Source organism: Danio rerio, chromosome 25, assembly GCF_049306965.1.
Source record: "Danio rerio strain Tuebingen ecotype United States chromosome 25, GRCz12tu, whole genome shotgun sequence".
NCBI lineage: Eukaryota > Metazoa > Chordata > Actinopteri > Cypriniformes > Danionidae > Danio > Danio rerio.
The window spans coordinates 2,830,001-2,852,366 of NC_133200.1; the positions used below are offsets into that span (position 1 = coordinate 2,830,001).

General features: G+C 40.7%; 1 protein-coding gene across 47 annotated transcripts in view; it reads right to left on the reverse strand.

Annotated features, from left to right (window-relative positions):
- The window catches only part of kcnq1.2 (potassium voltage-gated channel, KQT-like subfamily, member 1.2), a 234,843-nt gene that overhangs the window by 56,749 nt on the left and 155,728 nt on the right, over window positions 1–22,366 (reverse strand). For all 47 annotated transcript variants that reach the window (XR_012400074.1, XR_012400073.1, XR_012400078.1 and 44 more), the window contains 4 exons: window positions 8,434–8,509; window positions 5,404–5,498; window positions 5,224–5,264; window positions 3,584–3,645 (listed from right to left, as the gene is read on the reverse strand). Coding sequence is in view for 36 of the 47 variants with exons in the window: in XM_073942557.1 (XP_073798658.1) it covers window positions 3,584–3,645; window positions 5,224–5,264; window positions 5,404–5,498; window positions 8,434–8,509 (274 nt within the window). In the remaining 11 variants the exon portion in view is untranslated. The remainder of the gene's footprint in view (window positions 1–3,583; window positions 3,646–5,223; window positions 5,265–5,403; window positions 5,499–8,433; window positions 8,510–22,366) is intronic.

A 22,366-nucleotide genomic window follows, 5' to 3' on the forward strand; every position in this document is an offset into this window, starting at 1 on the left:
AAATACTTGCATACTGATTCAAACAAACACACACACACACACACACACACACACACACATTCAAATAAGTACACATCAAATAAATACTTGCATACTGATTCAAACAAACACACACACACACACACACACACACACATTCAAAAACAAGTACACATCAAATAAATACTTGCATACTGATTCAAACAAACACACACACACACACACACACACACACACACACATTCAAAAACAAGTACACATCAAATAAATACTTGCATACTGATTCAAACACACACATTCAAAACACGCGCGCACACACACACAAATTCAAAACACGCACACAAAAAACAAACACTCACATAATGATTCAAACACACACACACACACACACCCACGCACACACACACAAACACACACATACACACACACACAAAAACACGCACACATCAAATAAATACTTGCATACTGATTCAAACACACACACACGCACACACACACATTCAAAACACGCACACAAAAAAACAAACACTCAAATATTGATTCAAACACACACACACACACACACACACACACGCACACGCACACATTCAAAAACACGCACACATTGAATAAATACTTTCACACTGATTCAAAAACACACACACACGCACGCACACCTGCACGCACGCACACACACACACACACACACACACAAACACACACACACACACACATTCAAAAACACTCACACATCAAATAAATACTTCCATACTGATTCAAACACATACACACGCACGCACGCACGCACACACACACACACACATTCAAAAACATGCACACATCAAATAAATACTTCTAAACTGATTCAAACACACACACACACATTCAAAAACACGCAAACATCAAATAAATAGTTGCATACTAATTTAAATACACAAACAGGACACGACACACACGCAAACTTAAAGACACACAAACCCACATATTGATTTAAACATAGACACACACACAGTGGCCGTTCAGCACAATGTGTGGAAGTGTTAATAAAGCGGGTTCAGGCTGATGTGTGTGTGTGTGTGTGTGTGTGTGTGTGTGTCTGCTCTTGGCTCGGCGTGTGTTCAGTGCTGATTTATGTGTTGGTCTGCAGATTTGCTCTACGAATGGACAAAGAAAGGAAACCTGTCTGACAGCGGCCGACCTGCGACACATTCTGACTGCCTGACTGAGCGACTCTTTAAACACACTCAGAGATTATCAGCAGATTCCAGCACGACACACACGTCACAATGCACAAGTATATCACCACGCACAGAGCATTTATTCACTCCAGTTCTTTTAAATCCTCCACAGTCACCAGATCTCAATCCAATAGAGCACCTCTGGGATGTGGTGGAACAGGAGATTGGCATCATGGATGTGCAGCCGACAAATCTGCAGCATCTGTGTGATGCTATCATGTCAATATGGAGCAAAATCTCTGAGGAATATTTCCAGCATCTTGTTGAATCTCTGCCATGAAGAATTACAGTTTTTCTAGTTTGCTTTGACCTGGTTAAAGAAACTAGGTTCCTCTTCATTTTCATTATCACTATCCCAGCAGAGCAGAAGACAGGTCTTGCAAATGTGTAAACCCTTTCTCATTGGGTTGACACATTTTCCCCACCATTTTTCCAAACAGTTAACACGGATGCCATTCAAGCAGTCCAAACTCCATTGTTTTAGTTTTGGTAACCAAACAGAATCCATCTATTCCTAACTATTAAAAGCTACCAACATCAGTATGAAATCACTGAAGCACCGGTTTGACACTCCTTCGCACAAATCTTCAATTAGCCATCATTCTGCAAACCTTATATAAACGATGGAAGGTTTGTGTTGTTCTGTGCCAGCATTGATGGAGGAGGTCAGTATGGCTATGTCCTATACTCCCAATAGATTTGACTGTACATTAGTTTACATGTGTTTTCTCTAATATTTACAGTATTTTATTACTTTTGACTGTTTTTTTTATATACAGTATTTCAGTTTTCAGCCACAGTTTGAAAAATGTCATGAATTCAATATATATTCAATCAAAGCACATCTTATTCTTGATCCAATTCTTTGCAAAAAGGCGAATTTGACAGCCCAAATAGAGACAACAAATGCCATTGGCTATAAGCTACAATGGCAAGCAATGCTGGTGCATTTTGAGTTCTGTATTTTGTATTTTGTAGTCTATTGTGTAATGATTAATTGAAAGAGCTCATATACTTGTTTGCAAGTTGTGTAGTTTGAAGGTAAAACTAGCTTTTGTTGCATATGTTAAATGTTTTGACACGATATGTGCCTTTTGCAAGCAAAATGTGTCATTTTGACCATGAGTGCCGCTGTTTAGGCCTGTGTGTTAACTGTTTTGAAAATGTGGAGTTTCAGTTGACAACTACATCCAAGCAATCGAGAAAAACTGTAAGGCAGCTCTGAAGGCAAAACGGGGTCCAAACTAGTACTAGTAAGGTGTACCTAATAAAGTGGCCAGTAAATGTGTGTCTATATATATATATATATATATATATATATATATATATATATATATATATATATATATATATATATATATATATATATATATATATATAAACACACAAACATGTCTGTGCATGCGTGTATGTGTCAGAGTGTGTTTGTGTGTGTGTGGGTCAGTAGGTTCACACACCTGTTGGCCTGAGGTGTAAATGCAGTGAATGAAAGCATGTTGTAACTCGTTCTCTTCATTCACTTCCTCTGCAGTCAAAACACGGCGGTGGCGGCACTCAGACCGACACACACACACACACACACACACACACACATACATACATACACAACAGGTCAACATCACTCATCCAAAACATCCTTATCATCCAAAACTTCTCACAGCTCCAGTATACACTAAAGTAGATCGCACGCACACACGCACGCACACACGCACACATACACACAAAGACACTCTGAACACTCTTCACTAAAGGCTGCTGTCGCTTTAAACTGAAGATGTTTGATTCTTCACAGCAGCTCTAATAAAGAGACACACCTAGAAACGCCAGCATGATTCAGTGTAAATACACACACAGGCACACACACACACACACACACACACACTCACAGAGGCGCACATGCACTTTGTCTGTATCCATGTAAGGAAACAAAAAAAAAACAGTGTTTGCACAGACATTTACACACAAATCAACACTATAACGAACATATTTAGACTTTTTATTATTATTTTTATTTTAAATGTATTCATACCGTAAAAAAGTGTGTGTGTGTCTGTGTGTGACTGTAGTGTAATGACAGTGTAATGACTGATGTAGATTAGATTATTAGATAATGACTGAATATTATCTGCTGTATGTGATGTGATCAGATCTGTGTCTCTGCAGCTCCAGACAGTCTGAAAGATTCATTTACTGTGGCTTTATCTCTGAGTACTACACCAGACTGCTGGAGATCAAGCTTTAATTACAGTAAATGAATAAGACAGGAGCTGATAGAGGTGTGCAGCTCAGCATATCTGACATATAAGACAATGAAGAGTCAATAAAAGTAATCGTTTAATGAAGTGATAAAATGGGCTTAAAAGTGGACGGAAGAAGAGAGATTGTACCTTATCTTCCAGACGGATGAGCCGGGCTCCTACTGTATAATACTCCTTCTCCACACCTTTCTCTGGGAAAATGAAAACCACAGTCACAAAGGATGCTGTTTTGATTGGTAAATGTCACACTTCTATTTTTTTTATTGTATTTTATTTATTTGCTCTACTGTTGGGATTACTATGTTTATATAGTTAGTTTTTATTTGAGTTGTTTTTGTATTTAAACAAGAAAACAGCTAAAATAAAATTAAATAAACAAACAAATAAAAAATAATAAATAAATAAAATATTCTAAAATATAAATATAAATAAATAAATAATAACTGAATAAAATAAATAAGTCAATAAATAATAAAGCAATAATAAAAAACAAAAATAAATAAATAAATAAAATATTAAATAAATATGAAATAAATAAATAAAATAACAATTGAAAAAATAAAAGTTTACATAAATCAATAAGTAAATAGAAAATAAATAAATAATAAATAAAATAATAAATAAACAAATAAAAAATTATACAAAATAAATAAAATACTAAATAAATAATTAAATAAATTAATTAATAAACTAATAAACAAATAAAAATAAAATAAAATAAATACATAAACAAAAATAAATAAAATAATAAACAAATAAAATAATAAATAAATAAATAAAATAATAAATAAATAAAATATACTAAAATATAAATAAATAAATAATAACTGAATAAAATAAATTAGTCAATAAATAATAAAGCAATAATAAAAAATAAAAATAAAAAATAAATAAAATATGAAATAAATATGAAATAAATAAATAAAATAACAATTGAAAAAATAAAAGTTTACATAAATCAATAAATAAATAGAAAATAAATAAATAATAAATAAACAAAAATAATAATAAAATAAAATAAAATAAAATAATAAATAAACAAACAAATAAAAAATTATAAAAAATAAATAAAATACTAAATAAATAATTAAATAAATTAATTAATAAACTAATAAACAAAAAAAAAATAAATAAATAAATACATAAACAAAAAATAAAGAAAATAATAAAATAATAAAATAATAAATAAATAAATAAATAAAATAATAAATACACAATTAAATAAATAAGTAAATAAATAAATAAATAAAATAAAATAATAAACACATAATTAATAATAAACAAATAAAGTAGTAAATAAATAAATGATGCTTAAATAAATATACTATCAGATGTATTGATTTATAGTCGAATTTAATAGTCCATAAAATATAATAAATTCATTTTTTTTATAAAATAAAAAGTTGTACTTTACAAGAAAATGTAAGTATTGCATGTTGTTCATTCATTCATTCATTTTTCTTTTGTCTTAGTCCCTTTATTAATCAGGGTTTGTCACAGTGGAATGAACCGCCAACATATCCAGCATATGTTTTACGCAGCAGATGCCCTTCCAACTGCAACCCAACACTGGGAAACACCCGTACACTCTTGAAGGAACATGAAGAAATTAAGTTAACTTATTAAGTTTTACAGATTTATGTGAATTAAACATGAAATAATTAAGTGGTCAAAAAAAAAATCGAGAATTATGTTGTTTTAACTTGTGTCAGTTCGATCAAACATGTTTGGAGTGTATAACCATTTATTTATTTATTTTTTTTTTTTACCAGGCAGAAATATTCCAGGTTTCCCCAGCGTGTGATCCAGCCTGTGAGAGCAGAAGCATCAGTGAATGGTGGTTAATGTGTATTTAAGCTAGACAGCACATTATAGGGCATTCTCCAGTTGGTGGTAAATACTATGGTGTGTATTGTAAGCTGCCAGATGTAATGCAGGTGTGTGTTCACCTTCTCTGCAGCTCCTTAATGCGCACCATCATGTTGAGATGTCCCTGTGAATACTGCTCGATCACGTCCCGCACGTCGTACGGTTTCCTCGCTTGCTGTGGGACAGAAAAAACACCCAAACTCAACACTATTGTCCAATCAGATCCCCCGGGCCTACCACTTCCATGCTTTGTTATTAAAGCTCAGTTTAACTCCATGACAACAATAGCAAAGGTATGCAACGCGTCTCCATTTAACTCAAAACTTGCTTGTGGATATACCGCTGATGTCAGAACTATGTTTTTTTCTTTCTCCAATTTCTGTTTAACGGAGAGCAGATTTCTTTTTAATCATAATAGTTTTAATAACTCATCTCTATTAAACAGATTTATTTTATCTTTGTCATGATGACAGTTAATAATACTAGATATTATTCAAGACACTAATATATTTAGCTTAAAGTGACATTTAAAGGCTTAACTAGGTTAATTAAGGGAAAGTTAGGGTGATTAGGCAAGTCATTGTATAACAGTGATTTGTTCTGTAGACAACTCAAAACTAATATTGCTTAAGGGGGCTAATAATATTGACCTTAAATTTGGTTTTAAAAATTTAAATCTGCTTTTATTCTAGCCAAAATAAAACAAATAAGACTTTCTCCAGAAGAAAAAATATTATAGGAAATACTGTGAAAAATTCCTGAATCTGTTCAACATCATTTGGGAAATATTTGAGAAAGAAATTCACAGCAGGGCGAATAATTCTGACTTTAATTGTATATATATCATTATATTGTATGTTTAGATTAGTGGAAATGGGTGGATTTTCTTTAATTCTTTAAGCAGATTAATCAAAATATTCACCTAAAAGCATGAAAGGAATACATTTATGTGTAAAATGATTGAAAAAGCATGCTTAAATGTTAATATTCAATAACTTTTTAAATATTAAAATATGTATAATTTTAATAAATCATTCTACAAATTTAGTTTCAGTTTAGATTTTTTAAAATATCATTTTCTCTTTCATTCATTTATTTTTTTTATTATTATTATTATATAATATATATATATTTTTTTAATTAATTTAGCATATGTAACTATCAGGGGTCGCCAAAGTGGAATGAACCGCCAACTTATCCTGCATATTTTTACACAGCGTATCCCCTTTCAGCTGCAACCCAGTACTGGGAAGCACCCATACACACTCTCATACACACACACACACACACTCATACACTACGGGCAGTTTTGTTTATGCAATTCACCTGCAGCGCATGTATTGGGACTGTGGGGTACACTGGAGCACCCGGAGGAAACACATCAACATGCAAGTATTTTACAAAAACTGTTTAATTTAATATGATTTTTATAAATGTTTTAGTCCATAAAGTAAAGTAAGCATATTTATTTATCCCATACAAAATTGCTGCGTTTGAATTCTGAATTCTTAAAAAAAAAAAAAAAAAACAGACTGCCTGGCTGAGATACCACATAAAGTTAGTCTCAGACCATATTTTTCTGTGCCTTGTCTTTAAAATATGTAAATTAATTTTACTTAATTATTTTCATTAGAGGTGTGAACCTATACTGGTCTCACGGTTCGGTTACGATTATCATGCCATGGACTTGGTTTAATTCGATATCTCGGTGCATCACGGAGCATTGACGATGCTTTTCTTACACAGTGTTGTATTTTGGGGGCAGGCTATAACAAGCTGTCTGTATAAACACACACACATACACACACACGGACACACAGCACCACACTGTCTTTCATTCACACACATAAACAAACATAGACAGCACCAAACAAACACACACACACACGCGGACACACACACACACATCCCGCGCGCTCGCTCGCTCGGGAGTGATATTGTGAGACCGCCCACTCCTGTTAAAATTACACCAAAGTTACTGACCGCTCCCGCGCTTTATTCGGAAATGTATTCCTCACGACAGAGCGCATATGAGGTAAATGACGTCAGTACATAATAACCGGTTATGATTATTAGTGAACTGATACCGAATTGTCCGTGTCTGCTTGGCGGTGCACCGAAGAAACAATTAATTTTGACACACCTAATTTTCAATTAAGTGTCTGTGCTAGCCTGCTGCTATTGACGGCACTCGCGTTTAGATGGTCTTTTGTCTCTTTTTACGTTTTAACAACTAAATGGATGCTTAAGTCTATTTAACGGATTATATTTTTATTACATTACAATATCGATGCTGGAAAAGGAATCGCATGAAACTGAAAATAGTCACATTAAGCTTTCACCGAAAGTTCATCATTGGCTGAAAAACACTAGCTGTGCATATAGACCGCTGAATTAACTAAATTGGCCATAGTGTATGTGTGTGTGAATGAGTGTGTATGGATGTTTCCCGGTGCTGGGTTGCAGCTGGAAGCGCATCCTCTGTGTAAAACAAATGCTGGATAAGTTGGCGGTTCATTCCACTGTGGCGACCTTTTATGAATAAAGGAAAAAGGTTTAAGGAAAATTAGTAACTGATGTTGATGTTAATTGGGTAAATGTTGATTCGCTGCCTAAAGGTATTTTACAAGCACTTTATAATTACATATAATTTGTAATTTTATTTTAGTGCACGCATAACTTATGGGAACTCTTCATTTCCTGAACACATAAAATGTAAAACACAATTTTTCCATTGATTTTTTAAGTATAAATGTAATTTTAAAAATCTCTAATTTAATGGCAAGTAAATACTATTTTTTTAGGCATTGATAGTATAAAAGTATTAATTCATTTTTATTTATTCATTTTATAAATGTTTTAGTGCCTCAAGTAAGCATTTTTATTGCTCAAAAATCATAAAAAATATTTTTCAAAAAGTTAATAATTATTAAATTAATTTAAATAATATTTTTTTTAATTTTATTTAGTTTTTTGTTTATAATGCTCGTTAAAAAATAAATAAATAAAAGGTTTTGTGTCATGTAATTTAACTAAAAATGTAAGCAATACTTTCTTTATTTTTCCCACGAATTTACATTATTTAAACGCACTCATCTCAATAAAAATACCTGAAATTTCCGCCGAGCCACAAAGTACTGCATGCGTCTGATGACCTTGATGGCGGATCTGTGTGCATGGGAAAGTCTAACATAAAAACATAAACAAACACGGCATCAGAAAACACTGCAGACCACTGTAAATGTGTGTGTGTACGTGGCAGTAAACCTGGCGACAATAACCAACGCAAAACACACACACACATCCAGACACAATAAAAACACTTAAAGGGAGGGCACTTGTTTTTTTTTTGTTGGCCAAAACACTCTATTATTTCCAGCATAATGCCGCCCTGCCAAAGTTTCTACCCAGAAATACAGTCCCATCAGGCTGTGTCCACTGTAAACAGAGCCTAGAGGAAAAAACAAAGACACTGCTGATGAAAAAAACAGCGTCTGGAGTCTGAAGAGCTCAAATGAAGACTCTGATGATGAACTTTGACATTAAAGTGCTCGTAAATCCACAACACAGACTAATGAGAGCCTCTTAAAGAAACAGTACAGCCGTAAACATGGTGTTATGGCACCATCCACTCACTCTCACTATTCATCTGTTTCTGTTATGACTTATGATGTCAAAAGTAGGTACAGCGAGGTGCAGTTTTCTCCCTCACAGTTCATTTGTTGCATTTTTTGAAATGTTTGATGTTCAAAGTGGTTGCTAGGGTGTCCTGGTGTTTTTAGATTGTTGCTATGGTGTAACCTGTGATTTTGGGTGTTTTACCAAGAGGTTGCTAGGGTGTTCTGATGTTTTTGGATGGTTGCTATGGTGTAACATGATTTTGGGTGTTTTACCAAGAGGTTGCTAGGGTGTTCTGTTGTTTTTGGATGGTTGCTATGGTGTAACATGATTTTGGGTGTTTTACCAAGAGGTTGCTAGGGTGTTCTGATGTTTTTGGATGGTTGCTATTGTGTAAAATGATTTTGGGTGTTTTACCAAGAGGTTGCTAGGGTGTTCTGGTGTTTTGGGGTGGTTGCTATGGCATTATTGGTCATTTTTAGGTCTTTCACTAAGTGTTTGGGTTCTATGGTGGTTTTAGGTGTTGTACTAAGTGGTTGCTAGGGTGTTCTGGTGCTTTTGGTGGCTTTAGGTGTTCTACCATGTGGTTGCTAGGGTGTTCTGGTGTTTTTGGGTGGTTGTCATGGTGTTATTGGTAAATTTTTAGATGTTACACTAAGGGTTTGGTGGGGTGTTTGGGTTTTATGATGGTTTTAGGTGTTCTACTAAGTGGTTGCTAGGGTGTTCTGGTGGTTAAAGGTGTTCTACTCTGCGGTTGCTAGGGTGTTTTGGTGTTTTTGGGTGGTTGCTATGGTATTATTTGTCCTTTTTAGGTGTTTCACTAAGTGTTTAGTAGAGTGTTTGGGTTTTTAAGCGTTGTACTAAGTGGTTGCTAGTGTGTTCTGGTGCTTTTGGTGGCTTTAGGTGTTCTACCATGTGGTTGCAAGGGTGCTCTAGTGTTTATGGATGGTTGCTATGGTGTAATGGGTGATTTTGGGTGTTTCGCCAAGTGGTTGCTAGGGTGTTCTAGTGTTTTTGGATGGTTACTATGGTAATACAGTTGATTTCAGGTGTTTTACTAAGTGGTTGCTAGGGTGTTCTGGTGTTTATTGTGGTTTTAGGCGTTTACTATGTGGTTGCTAGAGTGTTCTGGTGTTAATGGATGGTTACTCTGGCGTTACTTGTGATTTTAGGTGTTTTGCTTAGTGGTTTCTAATGTGTTCTGGTGTTTTGGGAGGTTGCTGTGGTATTACAGGTAATTTTAGATGTTTCGCTGAGTGGTTGCTAGGGTGTTCTGTTTTTATGTGGGTGCTATTGTAATACGGTTGATTTCAAGTGTTTTACTAAGTAGTTACTAGGGTGTTCTGGTGTTTTTGGTGGCTTTAAGTGTTTACTAAGTTGTTCCAAAGGTGTTCTGGTGTTTTGGGTGGTTGCTTTGGTATTACGGGTGATTTGAAGTCTTTCAGTAAGTGGTTGCTATGGAGCTTCTGGTGTTTTGGTATGATTGCTATGGTATTACAATTGATTTTAGGGGTTTCATTAAGTTGATGATGGGGTGTTCTGGTGTTTTTTGGGTTGTAGTTATGGTGTTATAGGTGGTTTTAGGTGTTTTATGAAGTGGTTGCTAAGGTGTTCTGGGGCCTCATGTACGAAGACTTGCGTGGAAATCTTACTAAAACATTGCGTACGCACAAAGCTGTAAATGTGCGTACGCAGAAAAAAATTCAGATGTATGAAACACTGCGCATGCAGAATCTCACGCATATTCTTTTGTACATCCGAATGAACGTGAAACTGAGCGCAACATGCACGAGCACAAAACCCCTCCCTGCCTCCTCCCCCGTATGAATATGCTAATGACTATGTTAATGGTAAAACCCAACGAAAAAGCAACGGCAAAAGCAAGCAAGAAGAGAAACTTTGAACAGAATGTGAATTGGAGGTGTTGCTTTCGGAGGTAGAACGGAGAAAAGCGGTGTTATTTGCAAGTTTGTTCTCCGGAATTAACAACAAAAGAAAAAAATAGAGTGGGAGAGTTTAGCTGATACGGTTAACACAGTTGGCTCTGAACATCGCACTGAGTGAATTTAAAAAAATAGTGTGGTTTATATCGGTAAAATGTTGCAGCACTCTGAACAGTCTCAGTGGCGCTTGTAAGATGCATGTGATCATGTTTTGACACGTTCGAGCATGAACTCGGCTCAAATCCAGCGTCTGATGAACTCTTTCTTCTTTTTTTTCCCCCCGCTACATATCATATTTTGCCTACTATTTATCACGAGAAAGACTAGTAGGAATCATTAATAAGTTTGTGCATCATATTTTATTTGCACATTTATTGAATGGAAATGTTTCTGATTCACGCATGCAAATTCATCTTCAGATAGTGTCTTAAAAGCAATGTGCGTGCAGTAGATCGCTCAGATTACATTGGGAAAACAGGCGACCGCTGCAAATTGTGCTTTAATGTTTAGCTGGTCAACTGTATGGTATGGAAATCTTACATACCTGCTATATGAACCCGTCTCATACAGCTGCCATTGCACGGCTCAGACACTTTGTAGAGAAGAATTTAACACAACTGCCTCTAGGAGTCGCCAATGGAAATAAAACAGACACGCACAAAAATTGTGCGTACGCCTGCCAAGAAGCTGCCGTGAAGCTGCGCACATTCCCACGTTCAGTTCATTGTTAGTAAATCCAAACGTGAGCGATTCTGAGCATGAAACCTGCCGTACGCAAAGTTTTTGTGCGTACGCAGCGTTGATACATGAGGCCCCTGGTATTTTGGGAGGTTGCTGTGGTATTACAGCTAATTTTAGATGTTTCGCTGAGTGGTTGCTAGGGTGTTCTGGAGTTTTTGGATGGTTGCAATAGTATTAAGCTTAATTTAGGTGTTTCACTAAGTGGTTGCTAGGGTGTTCTGTTTTTTATGTGGGTGCTATGGTAAAACGGTTGATTTTAGGTGTTTTACTAAGTAGTTACTAGGGTGTTCTGGTGTTTTTGGTGGCTTTAAGTGTTTACTAAGTTGTTCCAAAGGTGTTCTGGTGTTTTGGGTGGTTGTTATGGTATTACAGGTGATTTGAAGTCTTTCAGTGAGTGGTTGCTATGGTGCTTCTGGTGTTTTTGCATGGTTGCTATGGTATTACAATTGATTTTAGGGGTTTCATTAAGTTGATGATGGGGTGTTCTGGTGTTTTTTGGGTCGTAGTCATGGTGTTATAGGTGGTTTTAGGTGTTTTATGAAGTGGTTGCTAGGGTGTTTCTGGGTGGTTGCAGGTTGTTTGGGTGTTTCACAAAGTGGTTGCTAGGCTTGTAATAGAGTATGGTTACTGTATTAAACTGAGTACATGTGAATTAATACACCCAGCACACCACGAATAACACACACACGCACACACACACACACACACACACACACACAAACACACGCACGCACGCACGCACGCACGCACGCACGCACACACACACACACACACACACACACACACACAAAACTCTTTCTGCAGAAAAATAATGAGAAAATAATCTCAATGAACAAAACGTTTTGGTTTTGGTTATGATTGTCATAATGTCCTGTAAAATACTAACATTATTTTTGTGATGAATGCAATTTAAGTATAAATCCAAACACCTAAAACTCAGTATATGTGTTATTTGTAGGCAGCACAACCATATGATATGTATTGTTAAAGTTTCAAGTTTTTTTTTAAAGGAAGTTCAACCCACAATTTAAAATGCAATAGTTTGTGTGTGGAAAAATGTGGATAAAGGTTTAAGAGAAGAAACAGGCTCATGCAGGTTTGGAATGACACGTAAATGACTGCAGAGTTTATTTTCGGGGGCGAACTGTCACTTTAAAAGTGTATGCGTGTGTGTGAGTTAAGTGGGGTCATCTTTATGTGTGTGTGGTTAAGAGGGGTGATCAGTCTGTGCGTCTGCCACTTAAATTGCTTTAAAAAAAAATTCCACAACACACTTCAGACATAGCAGAAGAGAATGGACGGCAGTGCAAACAGTGAGTGGCAAAAATTCACAGAAGTGACTGTCACTTCCTCCTGATAACAGGCAAGCGAAGACATGCGTCACTAATACGTCATCACACATCATTAAACCTCATCTGAATGCTGTAAAGTGTACACATATATCTGACAATAGAATATAGTGCAGAAATGTTTGGCGTTTTGTTTGTAAATGTACGTTTTTTTAAGTGACATTAATATCCAAGCGGTATGTGGTCCAGTAAGTCTACTCAATTTAACACACTGTGCATACCTACCATGAGAGTTAATGCAACTTAATGCTGCTTATTTATTTATTTATTTAATAAATAATTAAAATTATTAAACAGTACAGACTATGATATATTGACAAAGCAAGAAAGAATGAGAATAAATAAAGGTGTGTGTGTTTTAAAGTGCGTATGTACTTGCATGATGGGAGATGAGTAAAGAAATCTGTTGGCTTTAGTCTTGGCGGTAGATATTTCACACACTAAAAATTACAAGTCAGTTACAGGGATTCTGGAAGGAGGTTTTTAAAGTGCTTTCAGATGTTCCCCTTCGGGGGGAACTTCAGCACTATAAGTGGATTTGATTGTAAAATCCACGCATTGGGGAGGTTCGGTTCAGAAGCTACTCGTCTGAAAGAGTATTGAACGGGCCAATTAAGAATGAATTGGCAGCGCAAGCCTGCGCAGGTGAGCGGCATAAGCAATCAACTGAGTATATAAGCTCACCTGGCGCAGCAGACGCTATCCTTTTCGCTTCAGAGACTTTCTGATCGAGTCGATGAGGGTTCCTCCTGCTGTGACCAGCGATTCTGAGCGAACGAGAGCATTCTCCCGGTCCAGAGTGTGTACACGCAGTGGCAGACGGTCGAGCTGGGTTTCTCCCTTGCCTGGCGTTCTTTGGGTCCGGTCCTCCAGAGCGGTGCGTATAAAGTTGCAAACTTCACAGAAAGAGCAACACAGTCGTGCAGCACGTCCTTATCAGGACGGCGCTCCGACTGTGCGTTTCTGGATGCGGTGGTTTCCTGTCCTCGGATGATGGGCGCGGGCACTGTGTTACATGTCTGGGGGTCCAGCATGTTAATGCGCTGCTCGCGGGCAGTTCATGTCGTCATTGCGATGCCATGACTGTTGCGCAAGATCGCGGTTAGCCTTTGCAAAAAGGCGAACCACCCCAGTTGTCCCCTGCTCTGCAGCGGGCACTCGGGCAGATCTGAGGGTTTCAGCGAGAGATAATCCGTCGCCCACGGGCCCGCGGACCTCCCGCTCCTCTAAGCGCTCCATCCAAGCTTCGGGCGGAGGAAGCGATCCGTCTAACAGATGGTAGCCCTTACGCCTTGATGACACCGGAGACCAGATGTCCACCGCGGCATCGGAGGGTGGGCTTTCATTGTCCGATGATGATCCAGACCCGCTCGCCCCCTTCGGGCTGGTGAGCGCTGTCACTACGGATCCTGAAACGGACATGTTAGCCGTGCTTTCCCGGGCTGCTTCGGCCGTGGGTTGGAGATGGTTTATCCCCCAGCTCCGCGGCCGGACCGACTAGAGGGGCGTTCCCTTCTTCCCGGAGGTGCACAGTAGGCTCACGCGGTCTTGTAAAGCACTTTTTTCTGCTCGTGCTGCGTGTTCCTCCACCCTAACCACTCTTGACGGTGAAACAGCCAGGGGGTATGTGGCGATTCCTCAGGTTGAGTGCGCGATGGCGGTAAATCCGCGCGGCGCCTCTTCTTGGCGGGGTCCGCCTCGTCTCCCATCCAAAGCCTGTAAGTTATCTACCTCCCTCGGAGCTAGAGCTTACATAGCTGCGGGCCAGGCTGCTTCCGCCTTGCATGCGATAGCCACCTACCAGCGCTACCAAGCGCAGGCGCTGGCCGAGCTGCACGAGGGTGGGTCCAACCCAGGCTTACGAGCTTCGCACCGCCGCCGACTTAGCTCTTCGGACTACTGAGTCCGCTGCGTGTGCGTTGGGGAGGACGATGTCCACATTAGTGGTCCAGGAGCGCCACCCCTGGCTGATATGCGCAAAGTCGACAAAGTCCGCTTTCTTGACTTCCCCATATCCCCAGCCAGGTTCGGCGACACTGTCTGTGAATTCACCCAGGAATTCAAGGCGGTGAGAGAGCAGTTGGTGGGTGATGTCTTATCGGCGGTCCGTAGCCCGCTCCGCCCGCCGTGCCATTCATACCTGCTCCTCGCCGAAGGCGTCCGCCTACGAGAGCTGCTCCGCCCCCGCACACGCCTAAGGCGAAGCGAGCGCGTCGGGCACCTCGGAAGCAGGCAGCCCCCCTGCCCAGAACGCCGCTAAGTCCGGCAACGGACCGCGAAGCGCCCCTGGGACAGGCCATCTGGAGAAGAGGGAACTTGCTCTTTCCCCGCTGGAGGGCGGGGCCCCATTTCCAACGGCACTTTTTACTGCCATGAAAACATTATGAAAGGGCACTTTTCACTTCCCCAGATGTGACAGCCCGAAATCTGCCAGTCTGGGACGCTATGCTTTCTAGCTTGCAGATTCGGTGCGTTTCGCCAGTGGCTCACGAGCGCTGGGAGGACGGTCTCCTTTCTCCCACCCCTCGAGCCTCCCCTCCGGAGCTCGGGTTTGGAGTGAGAGCAAATATCTCACCTCCAGCTTTTCCGTGGGACCCGCGAGCTTCCCGGATCAGCACACCCACTCCGCGCTGCCCCACTGCTGGTACGTCAGCGATTGTAGCGATGAGTCCATTAGCGAGAGCTCTGCCTGCCTGGTTAGCGCGGGCCAGCTCTTCGCGGTGGCTCATACGCACAATCAGACTCGGCTATGCGATTCAGTTCGCGAAACGGCCCCCCAAGTCACGGGTGTGTATTCACCAGGGTCAGCCCCCTGTCCGCCCCTGTCTTGCGAGAGGAGATTGCTGTCCTCCTGGCGAAGGATGCAATCGAGCCGCTCCCTCCAGCCGAGATGGAGAGCGGGTTTTACAGCCCACGCTTCATCGTGCCCAAAAAGAGCGGTGGGTCACGGCCAATCCTAGATCTGCGCGTTTTGAACCGCTGCCTGCACAAGCTGCCGTTCAGAATGCTCACGCAGAAGCGCATCCTCCGGTGCGTTCGTCCTCTGGGTTGGTCTGCAGCATTAGACCTGATGGACGCGTATTTCCATGTCTCCACTCTTCCTCGCCACCGACAGTTTCTGCGGTTTGCGTTTGAAGGTCAAGCTTGGCAATACAAAGCCCTCCCCTTCGGGCTCTCTCTGTCTCCGCGGGTCCTCACCAAGCCCGCGGAGGGTGCCTCAGCGCCCCTTCGGCTCGCGGGCATCTGCATACTCAATTTCTTACGACTGGCTGAATTGCCCTCTCTTTTGATTATGCACAGAGTTGATTATGCACAGAGACAAAGTGCTCTGGCACTTCCACCTGTGGGGGTTTCAGGTCAACCGAGAAAAGAGCAAACTCGCCCCCGTGCAGAGGATCTCTTCTCTCGGGCTGGAGCTGGACTCGGTCACCATGGCAGCGCGCCTCTCCGGAGAGCGCGCTCAGCTGATGCTGTACTGTCTGAGAGAGCTCGACAGTAAAATAGTGGTCCCACTGAAACAATTTCAGAGGCTCCTGGGGCATATGGCATCCGCAGCCGCTTCATGCCGCTCGGATTATTCTATATGAGACCACTTCAGCACTGGCTTCACGATCGAGTCCCCAGACGCGCATGGCACGCGCGCGCACACCAAGTCTCTGTTACTGCGCTGTGTCGCCGCGCCCTCAGCCCTTGGAGCGACCCCTCGTTCCTACAGGCCTGGGTGTCTCTAGAACAGGCGTCCAGTCTTGTTGTCGTTTCAGCAGACGCTTCCAACACGGGCTGGGGGGCTGTGCGTTGCGGGCATGCGGCTGCGGACCTGTGGAAAGGTACCCAGTTGCATTGGCATATCGCCTGGAGCTGTTGGCAGTGTTCCCCGCTCTCCACCGTTTTTTTCCGGTGTTGGAGCGGCAACACGTGCTGGTCAGGACGGACAGTACGGCGGCGGTGGCGTATATCAGCCGTATAGGGGGTATGCGCTCTCGCCGCATGTCTCAGCTCGCCCGCCGTCTGCTCCTCTGGAGTCATCCGCGGCTGAAATCGCTGCACGCCATTCATATTCAGGCAAGCTCAACCGTGCAGCCGATGCGCTCTCACGGCAGCCTTGCGTCCTGGAGCATGGAGACTCCACCCCGAGTCTGTTCAGCTGATATGGGCGCGATTCGGGGAAGCCCAGATCGATCTGTTGCTTCCCCCGAGATCGCTCATTGCCAGTTGTTCTTTCCCTGACCGAGTGCTCTCGGCACGGATGCACTGGCTTACAGCTGGCCTCGGGGCACGCGCAATACGCGTTTCCCCCAGTGAGCCTGCTCGCGCAGTTACTGTGCATGGTCAGGGAGGACGAGGAACAGGTTGCTGGTTGCGCCCCTCTGGCTCAACCGGACCTGGATGTCAGAGCTCTCCCTCGCGATAGCCCTCCCCTGGCAGTCCCTTCGAGAGAGCACCTACTCTCTCAGGGACAGGGCACCACCTGGCACCCTCGCCGATCTTTGAAGAGATTTTTAGACGCGAGGAAGACTTAGGTAACCTCCGATTGCGGTGGCTAATACCGTCACTCGGGCTAGAGCCCCCTCCCCGAGCGCGCCTATGCCCTGACGTGAAGTCTATTCACTGAATGGTGTGTCTCTCGCTGAGAAGACCCCCGTAATTTGCCAGATCAGCGTTGTGCTTTCTTTACGCCGAGAGAAGTTGGAGAGCAGGCTGTCGCCCTCCACACTCAAGGTTACGTGGCTGCCATCTCCGCTCTCATAACGCGGTGGCTGGCAGCACCGTGGGAACGCATAACCTCATCATCCGGTTCCTCAGGGGCGTTAAGCGAATTAATCCACCCCGCCCCCTCTCATGCCCTCTTAGGATCTCGCCCTCGCGTCAGATCCCTTCGATCCTCGACTCAGTATATTTCTGTCCCTGAAGACAGCTCTGCTGGTCGCGTTGATATCGATTAGAGGGTCGGGGACCCGGAGGCATTTTTCGGTCAGTGACTCGTGCCTGTAATTGGGCTGGCTTCTCTCACGTATGAGACCCCGCCCGCGATATGTGCCCAAGGTTCCTACCACTCCGTTTTAATACGAGGTAGTGAGCCTGCAAGCGCTGCCCTCGGAGGAGGCAGACCCAGCCCTTATTTATTGTCCAGTTCGCGTTTTGCGTATTATCCGGACCGCACTCAGAGTTTAGATCATCTGAGCAGCTCTTCGTCTGTTATAGCGGTCGGCAGCAGGGAAGTGCCGTACCGAAATAAGTTCCCACTAGATTGTGGATGCCTTTCTTTCACTATCAGAGCCGAGATGAGCCGCGTCCCCCGAGAGCGCGTGCGCACTCCACTCGGAGCTTCGCATCCTCTCGAGCGCGCGCACGCGGCGCCCCTCTAACAGACATCTGTAGAGCTGCGGGCTGGGTGACACCCAACACATTTGCAAGGTTTTACAATCTGCGAGTGGAGCCGGTTTCCTCAAGGGTATTAGGTAACCCTTGGTGATTGAGGAAACAATTCGGTAGGGTGTTGAAACACGCTTGCTGCGCCATTTTCCCTAACACGGAGATACGTGCGCCTTTTTATCTGTCAGTAAAGTTCCCCGTCAGGTGAGCCCTGCAGATTCCTCCGTGGCCCCCAGCACTGACTCAGCGGAGGAGTCACTTGCTGGCCCACTACGTTGTAGGTCTGCCCGCTGGTCAGCCCGCGTTTTGGGTAAAGGTGTCTGCTATGCGTGGTCCCCACTAGGCGATCCCATATGCTTATTCAGCCACGGTTAAGTCCCCCCCCCCCCCTGGGCGGACCCGTGTCTTCCCTCCCCGCTAACCACTCTTTTGCTATGCGTACTCCCCTTTTTAGGGCTAGTCCATATGTAAATTCTGCCATCTATCCCCCCTTGGGTAACGGATGGCCTCCGCAGCGTCCTCCCTATCGGGATTGCACGCTTCCCAACGTACTGTCGTATTCCTAGAATTATCTAGATGCTCACGACACCCCAAAAAATATATATAAATCCGTAAAACTTCTGTTGAAGTAGGATAAATTAGGGCCAGGGACACGTTGGAGGACCGCGCCCCCCATGATGTGGGTGCGTCACGCTTGCTTGACTATCTCCTCATCGGGGGTGTTGGTAAGGTGCAGTCATTATGGTGCTTTCAATGGGCTCCCAATGCGTGGATTTTACAATCAAATCCACTTATAGTGCTGAAGTTCCCCCCGAAGGGGAACGTTCGAGGTTACTAAAGTAACCCTTCGTTCCCCGAGGAGGGGAACGGAAGCACTATACTCCGTCGCCATAATGACTGTCCCTTAGCTGTTGAAAGTCTCTTCAGCTTAAAAAGGATAGCGTCTGCTGCGCCAGGTGAGCTTATATACTCAGTTGATTGCTTATGCCGCTCACCTGCGCAGGCTTGCGCTGCCAATTCATTCTTAATTGGCCCGTTCAATACTCTTTCAGACGAGTAGCTTCTGAACCGAACCTCCCCAATGCGTGGATTTTACAATCAAATCCACTTATAGTGCTTCCGTTCCCCTCCTCGGGGAACGAAGGGTTACTTTAGTAACCTCGAACGTTCTTGATCAACATATAGATCCTGAGCCAATGCTTATTATATCAGGACATTCTGATTATGCATATTCATTGAGCAGTGCACAGCAGAAATTCCTTGCATATTGTTTGATTACAGCAAAATAGCTGCTGTTATTGTATTGGAAAAATGTTAATCCTCCAACTGCTAAACTAAGGCTTGAAGAGTTGATATCTACTTTGCACTTGGAACGAACCAGATTTATTTTAAAAGGCAACATTGGACAATTTCAGAAGATTTGGGGGCATTTTTTGTCACTTTAATGAGGAATTCTTCCCCCCAAAGCAATGTATTGTAACTACAAAGTCATTTTGATTATCACTGTATTGTATACTTACATGCTGGGTTTGGCTGTTTTTTTTGTAGTTGTTTGTTTTTTGTTTGTTTTTGTAAATGTATGCATATCAGAAAACTAACTATGGAATATGTGATTACTGTAAGTTTATTCAATGACCCAATCAAAAACTTATTTGACAAAAAAAAAAAAAAAACTTTCTCTAGAACAAAAAATATAGAAAATACTGTATAAAAAAGACCTTGCTTTGGAAAACATTATTTGGTAAATATTTGAAAAAGAAAAAAAAATTGTCAGGAGGGCAAATAATTTTGACTTTACATAAAACATATACATACATACATATATATATACACATTTTTATATATATAAACACACACACACATATACACACACATACATATTTATATATGTGTATATATACACATATTTATATATTTGTATGTATGTATATTTATATGTGTGTATGTATGTATGTGTATATATATATATATATATATATATATATATATATATATATATATATATATATATATATATATATATATACATACAGTTGAAGTCAGAATTATTAGCCCCCCTGAATTATTAGCGCCCCTGTTTTTTTTTTTTTCTCCCAATTTCTGTTTAATGGAGGGAAGATTGTTTCAGCACATTTCTAAGCATAATAGTTTTTAAAGCTTATTTCTAATACCTGATTTATTTTATCTTTGCAATGATGACAGTAAATAATTTTTTACTTGATATTTTTCAAGACACTTCTTTACAGCTTAAAGTGACATTTAAAGGCTTCACTAGGTTAATTAGGGTAACTAGGCAGGTTAGGGTAATTAGGCTAGTTGTTGTATAATGATGGTTTGTTCTGTAGATTATTGGAAAAAAAAATTAGCTGAAAGGGGCTAATGATTTTGTCCCAAAAATGTTTTTAAAAAAATTAATGACTGCTTTTATTCTAGCTGAAATAAAACAAATAAGACTTTCTCCAGAAGAAAAAAAATATTATCAGACATACTGTGAAAATTTCATTGCTCTGTTAAAAATCATTTGGAAAATATAAAAAAAAAAAAAAAAAAAAGGGGCTAATAATTCTGACTTTAACTATATATATATATATATATATATATATAAGTAACTTTTTTTACTTGAGAAACTTTTTCATCAGATAACTTTTAAGATTTCTACTTTTACTTGAGTATAGATTTTGGATAATCTACCAATCTCTGACACACACACACACTGTCGTCTCCTCTCAGCATGATGAAACTCTGCTCAATCTACGAAACAGCGTGTCCGGCTCCGTCTGTCCCCTCAAACACACATGACGTCTTCATTAGAGCAGGAGACGCCGGACAAAAGCTCCCGTCAGACCTGCGGATCAAAGCGCTGTTCGCCCCTCACAGGAAATGCATGTGAACAATATGAAAACATCCAGAGCGTGCGCGTGTGTGTGTGTGTGTCTGTCACATCCCAACATGATTGGGAAAGAAAACACATGTCCTCAAAACATGAAACACATGCTGTTTAATCAGGAATAACAGCGGCTGACAGACAGACAGACCCATGAGGAGATTCACAGCGCCGCTACACGCCTGACACATGCTCAACATCCACATTACACATGCTGGAGACTCTACAACAAACATCAAGGAACATCAATGCTAGTTTTAAAATGAGCATATAATAGATCATTTCAGTCTAAAGCGGGCCTAGTATGCCTCTTTTTACAAGACGTAAAATAACTCTGATGTCTCTAGAGTGTGTATGTGAAGTTTCAGCTTAAAATACCACACATATAATAGCAAAGTCGAGTAATGGAGGACAAGCCTTCTCATTTATGACTCCTAAACTCTGGAATAGCCTTCCTAACAACGTGCGAGGCTCAGACACACTCTCGCAGTTCAAAACTAGATTAACTAGATATTGTATAATTACAGTAGTAACCTGTATAATTGCAATAATAATCCTTATAATCACATTTAATTATCTGTATAATCACATTAGTAAATTATATATTTACAGTAATAATTAGTAATATGCAAGTAATAACCTGTACAATTACAGTAAAAATGTGTAAAATGTCAGTAATAACCTGAACAATTACAGAAAAAATGTGTAAAATGCCAGAAATAACCTGTAGAATAACAGTAAAATGAGTAAAATGTCAGTAATAAGCTGTAGAACTACAGTAAACGTGTAAAATGTAAGTAATAACCTGTACAATTACAGTAAAATGTGTAAAATGTCAGTAATAACCAGTAGAACTACAATAAACGTGTAAATGTTGGTAATAACCTGTACAATTACAGTAAAATGTGTAAAATGTCAGTAAAAACCTGTAGAGTTACAGTAAAATGTGTAAAATGTCAGTAATAACCTATACAATTACAGTAAAACGTGTAAAATGCCAGTAATAACCTGTACAATTACAGTAAAATGTGTAAAATGCCAGTAATAACCTATAGAATTACAGTAAAATGTGTAAAATGTCAGTAAAAACCTGTAGAATTACAGTAAAATGTGTAAAATGTCAGTAATAACCTAT